The 5,879-nt window shown below is 42.9% G+C and overlaps 1 protein-coding gene across 1 annotated transcript; it reads left to right on the top strand.

Annotated features, from left to right (window-relative positions):
- The first annotated feature begins 439 nt into the window (after nt 1-439).
- Nucleotides 440-3,018, top strand: LOC132613513 (uncharacterized). Its single transcript, XM_060327558.1, has 3 exons — nt 440-579; nt 1,141-1,192; nt 2,662-3,018. Exons 1-3 carry the CDS (start codon nt 440-442, stop codon nt 3,016-3,018), a joined length of 549 nt encoding a protein of 182 aa, XP_060183541.1.
- The last annotated feature ends 2,861 nt before the right edge of the window (nt 3,019-5,879 follow it).

Here is a 5,879-nt window from a genome sequence, read left to right as displayed (position 1 = left end):
TCAGCTTCTCACCATAGATGCTTCCTTTCAGTCCGTAGCAGACCATGTTGTGAGTGTTGAGTCAGCTAGGGCCAAAGCCCTTGGTAGGGGTGGTGAGAAGAAGCCCCATCAGTATGGTGTTTACAGTGGATCGACTTCTAGAGGGGGAGGTTAGTCAGGCAGGACCTATCAGCCACATCCCAGCTGCCCTATTCAGTCAATGCTTCAGACTTCTTCAAGTGGCCCCTTGAGGTAGAGTGGTTATGGTTCAGGGAAGGTTTTTGGAGGTTCTTATTCTCAACCAACCTACCTAGGTGGTTACTCCGATTCCTCAGCTTTAGTGTTTCATCCTCCGCCATCTAGAGCTTGATATATTTGTGGTGATACCGGGCACATTGCTAGAGAGTGCACTCAATCGAGACAGGGTGGGGCCCAGCAAGGTTCTAGATTTCAGACCCCTATGACTCCGGCATCTTCTAGTAGCTGGGGTGGTTCTTCAGGTAGAGGCTGCGCTCTTATAGGCCGCGGTAGTTCACATTTCTCTAGGGGTGGATATCAGTCTGGTAGAGGTAGTTCTCAGGCTTCCAGGGGAGAAGATTAGTTTGTCAGAGCGACTGTGGTGGTGCCTATTGTTATGCTTTTCCAAGTAGGCCAAAGGCCGAGGTGTCAGATGGTGTGATCACAAGTACCATTTTTGTTTGTCATCGGGTAACGTTAGTCTTATTTGATCCAGGGTCTAGTTTCTCTTATGTGTCTGCTTATCATTCTATGGGTTAGGATTTGGCTTCTAACCGGCTTGATGTACCTATTCACGTGTCTACTTCGGTTGGAGATTCGGTAGTGCTTGATCGAGTCTATCGATCTTGTTTAGTTACTTTTATAGGTTATGACATGTGGGTAGATTTGGTGATTTTTGATATGGTAGATTTCGACATCATTTTGGACATGAGTTGGTTGTCCCCTTATCATGGATCTTAGACTGTCACTCTAAGATAGTCATATTAGCCATGTCGGGTATTCCTAGACTTGAGTGGGTGGGGGGAGGGGGTGTGAGGGGTGGAGTACTCCTAGTCCCGTCCCGAAGAAGACTTCCTATCTCTGCGCGAAGAAGTTTGTTGATAAGGGGTGCTTGGCCTAATTGGCCCATATTTGTGATACCAGTGTTGATTCACCATCGCTTGAGTCTGTGCCTGTTGTGAGCGAGTTCGCGGAGGTATTCCTTTCGGATTTGCCGGGTTTGCCACCCAATCGTGACATTAACTTCCGCATCGATCTATAGCAAGACACTCGCCCTATTTCTATTCTGCCATATAGGATGGCACCGGCCACGTTGAAATAGTTAAAGGAGAAATTGCAGAATCTTTTGATTAAGGGTTTTATCAGACTGAGCGTCTCCCCTTGGGGCACTCCCGTGCTATTTGTGAAGAAGAAATATGGGATGATGCGGATGTGTATTGATTACCGCTAGTTGAACAAAGTCACCATTCAAAGTATGTATCCTATTCCCTTCATTGATTACTTGTTCAACCATCTTTGGGGTGTCTCTGTGTTCTCCAAGATTGATTTAAGGTCAGGCTATCACTAGCTGAAGATTCGGGATGAGGATATTCCGAAGACAGTCTTTAGGACTCGTATGGTCATTAGGAGTTCCTTGTTATGTCTTTTGGGCTTACGAATGCCCTGACGGCTTTCATAGATTTAATGAATGGAAATTTTCAAGCCATACCTGAATTCCTTCATCATTATTTTCATCGATGATATTTTGGTGTACTCGAACAGCAAGAAAGAGCATGAGTATCATTTGAGGATTGTTCTTGGGCTATTGAAATAAAAGGAGTTCTATGCCAAGTTTTCTAAGTGTGAGTTTTGTCTTGATTTAGTGGCATTGTTGGGCCATGTGGTGTCAAAAGAAGGTATTATGGTTGATCCCAAGAAGATTGAGGCTATTAAGGATTGGGCGAGGCCCACTTCAGTAACTGAGATTTATAGCTTCGTGGGTTTGGCTAGTTACTAACGTCGGTTTATGAAAGGGTTTACTTTGATTTCTTCTCACCTGACTCGATTGGCTCAAAAGGACGTACCTTTCTAGTGCTTCGATGCTTATGAAGAGAGCTTCTAAAAGCTCAAGACCTTGTTGACTACAACTCGAATTTTGGCATTACCCGTAGAGGGTAAGGATTTCTCAGTTTATTGTGATGCGTCTTGTGTTGGTTTGGGCACCGTGTTGATGCAAGAGGGCAAGGTTATTTCTTAGCTTCTAGGCAGCTGAATATTCTTGAGAAGAACTACCCTACTCTTGATTTGGAGTTGGCAGTGGTAGTTTCGCTTGGAAGATTTGGAGGCATTATCTGTATGGGGTCCATTGTGAGGTATTCACCTATCACAACAGTCGACAGTATGTGTTCAACCAGAGAGATCTAAACTCTAGATAGCGTAGATAGATGAAGCTACTTAAGGATTATGATATCACCATTCTGTAACCCTCCAGGCAAAGCTAATGTGGTAGCTGATGCATTGAGTCGAAAGGCAGTGAGTATGGGCGGTTTAGCTCGGTTGGGTGTTTCAGAACGTCATTTAGCCTTGGAGGTTTAGACTCTTGCTAAAATTTTTGTATGCCTTGATATTTTGGATCCGGTAAGGGTTTTCGCATATGTTGAGGCAAGGTCATCTATCTTGGAACAGATCAGAGCTCATCAGTTCGATGATGCCCCGTTATGTAAGATTCGTGATAAGGTGTTGAGTGGTGAGGCCAAGGAGAACGTGCTTGATGATGAGGGGGCCTTGAAAATCAAGGGACGTGTCTGGGTTCCTCGTATGGGTGGTCTGATTCGTTTGATATTAGAAGAGGCTAATAGTTCTAAGTATTCTATTTATCCGGGTATGATAAAGATGTATCGTGCTTTGAGACAGCACTACTGGTGGGGCAGGTTGAAGAGAGATATTATAGATTTTGTTGCTCGGTGTTTAAATTTCCAGCAATTTGAGTATAAGCACCAAAAACCTGGTGGTGTGCTTCAGAGGATGCCCATTCCCGAATAAAAGTGGGATAGGATAGCCATGGACTTCGTTATGGGTCTTCCAAAGACCTTGGGCACGTATGATTCGGTTTGGGTCATTGTGGATAGGTTGACTAAGTCTGATCATTTCATCCCAGTTCAGATTACTTATAATGCAGAGTAGTTAGCCAGGATTTACATCCGAGGTATAATGCGATTGCACGGTGTTCCTATTTCTATTATTCTAGACCGAGGTACTCAATTTACCTTACAATTCTGGAGGACCTTGCACAGTGAGTTGGGTACTATGTTAGATCTTAGCACCGCGTTTCACCCATAGACTGATGGTCAGTCCGAGAGGACTATTCAGGTGCTTGAAGATATTTTAAGAGCTTGTATTATTGATTTGGTGCCATTGGGAGCAATTCTTACCCTTAGCAGGGTTCGCGTACAACAATAACTACCATTCGAGTATTGATATGGCACCATTCGAGGCTTTATATGGTAGGAGGTATCGTTCTCCTATTGGGTGTTTTGATGCTTTTGAAGTGAGACCTTGGGGTACAGATTTGCTGAGAGAGTCTTTGGACAAGGTAAAGCTAATTCAGGAAATGCTTCTAGCAGCTCATAGTCGGCAAAAGGTGTATGCGGACCACAAGGTTCGAGATTTGGAGTTTATGGAGGGTGAGCAGGTTCTTCTGAAGATTTCACCCATGAAGGGTGTCATGCTATTTGGTAAGTGGGGCAAGTTGAGCCCGAGGTATATTGATCCATTTGAGATTCTCCGTCGTGTTGGTGCGGTGGCTTATGAGTTAGCCTTGACACCAGGTTTGTCAGGTTTTCATTCGAAATTTCATGTTTCGATGCTGAAGAGGTACCATTCAGACAGTTCTTATATCATTCGTTAGGGCTCCCTGTTTCTTGATGAAAATCTGTCGTATGAGGAAGAGCCAATAGCGATATTGGATAGGCAGGTGAGAAAGTTAAGGTCAAAAAAGATAGTTTCATTTAAGGTGCAATGGAAGCACTATCCTATTGAGGAGGCCACATGGGAGACCCAGTCTGATATGCGTACCAGATATCCCCAGTTGTTTACCGACTCAAGTACTTTTCATTGTTCCTTTCTTTCATCGTTCGAGAATGAATGATTATTTAATTGGTATCTGATGTAACGAACCGTTTGGTCATTATAATGTGTTTGACCCATTTACCCCCGTTGACCCTTCCCCTCAGCCTTTTTAGTACAATTTTGACCTGCAGGGATGGATGGCATAGTTTCGGAGGTAATTGGACAAGTTTCTAGTGACTTATGAGGAATAGAAACTTAATGTGAAAAACGGTTGATCGATAGTTGACTATTGGGTGGACGAATCTTTTTCTTAAATTTGTCGATTCCGTGAGGTCCGGAGGGTCGATTATGACTTAGTGGGATGATCAGTTTGGTTCCCGAGGCACTCGGGAGCGTTTTCGGTTATTGGTTGGAAAGATGGTTTTTGGCCATTGGGTGTTGACCCAGTCAAATAGACCTCCGTTGGAAATTTCAAGGCCACGAGTGAGTCCGTAGCGTATTTTTAAGTATGTTTACATGTCTGGGTTGCATCTGGGAGGTCTGGGGTGATTGTCGGGTTTTCGGAAGAGTTTGGTGAAAAACCAGAAAGTTTCTGGTGTCTGATGTCTCCCCCCAGCGAGACTGGGTGATCCACAGCGCACCCGCCTCAGCGAGGCCTGGTCCACTGGCGCGGGACATATGGACCATTTCCGCTACGGCGGAAATCACTGATGTAGAAGTCATTAAATGCTAAGTGTAACCCTTCATTTCCCAATACGAAAATTATTTCTCCTAAGTGTCTCTAAGGTGATTTGAAGTGTTCTTGAGTGGATTCTTCTTGGGGTGTGACACTAACCATGCTATCAACTATTTACCTTTCCTAAGCTTGAATTAATGGTGGAAGTCTATAACACTAATGGAAAAAGAAGAGTTTTGACCTTTACTTTGCTATTTGAATTTTAGTCTTCCAATATGATATTAATGGATTTGACTAATCTAAGCATGGAATTTCATTAATTAGTAACTAATAGGCTTGAATCTTTCATTCTAATTGAGAAATTGAAATATGGAAAAGCTAGGGTTTATGCCTAAATTAGGGGTTTTGTTTTGAATGATGAAATTGATCTATACTTGAGCAAAATTAGCAATTGGGGAGTAGAATTGAACTACTGGAATGTAGGGTTACCAATCCCATCTTGAAATAACCATTTTACCCTTGTAGGCCCGTTTTCCCTCTTTTACTTAGTTGATTTTGATTCAAATGAATGTATAGCAATATAGGTACCGTTGTTTCTCGTTTCTAACTTAGAATTTGAAAATGGCTAGACTTTGAGTATTTGGAGTCTCTTCGGAAGGGAAAGGCTCAGATCTAACTGTTCGTGGTACCAGCTCGACAACGAGCTAGGTTATAGCTTACCTTTTTGGTTAGACTCTGGTTGGTGAAGCATATGTAGAGTTAGTTATTGATGGAGAAACCATGTTACACCTTCGCGTATTAAGTTGGGATGGATTACTTAGGTTGGTATTGTTGTTGATTTGTGGGCTTGTCGCCTCTTTGCTGTGTATTGGCTTGTTGCCATTTGTGTGATCTCGGTCTCGTTACTTAGTTGCCATATTGTGGTTGTGATACGTTTTTCTCTCACTTATCTTGACATTATCATGGATAAAGGAAAGAACTTGATTCGATATTAATATTGTGATATGCGTCCATGTGTGGCACAATTGAGATATGATATGATTTCACTTGATATTAATATTGTGCATTGCATTCATACTCATTTCTGTCATGACACATGCCGATGAGTCATGACGAGTGCCTGACCTCTAATGACCAGACACCCATATACCTGCTTAAC

This window comes from Lycium barbarum, chromosome 1 (genome assembly GCF_019175385.1).
Source record: "Lycium barbarum isolate Lr01 chromosome 1, ASM1917538v2, whole genome shotgun sequence".
NCBI lineage: Eukaryota > Viridiplantae > Streptophyta > Magnoliopsida > Solanales > Solanaceae > Lycium > Lycium barbarum.
This window is presented reverse-complemented; position numbering and strand designations above follow the sequence as displayed.

What these genes read in the sequence shown, in the direction of transcription:
- LOC132613513 (XM_060327558.1), top strand. Translation starts at nt 440, where the DNA reads ATGACTCCGGCATCTTCTAGTAGCTGGGGTGGTTCTTCAGGTAGAGGC. An exon ending in GCTTCCAGGGGAGAAGATTA is followed by an intron (nt 580 to 1,140) that starts GTTTGTCAGAGC and finishes TTGTGATACCAG; the next exon opens with TGTTGATTCACCATCGCTTG. An exon ending in TTGTGAGCGAGTTCGCGGAG is followed by an intron (nt 1,193 to 2,661) that starts GTATTCCTTTCG and finishes ATCTTGGAACAG; the next exon opens with ATCAGAGCTCATCAGTTCGA.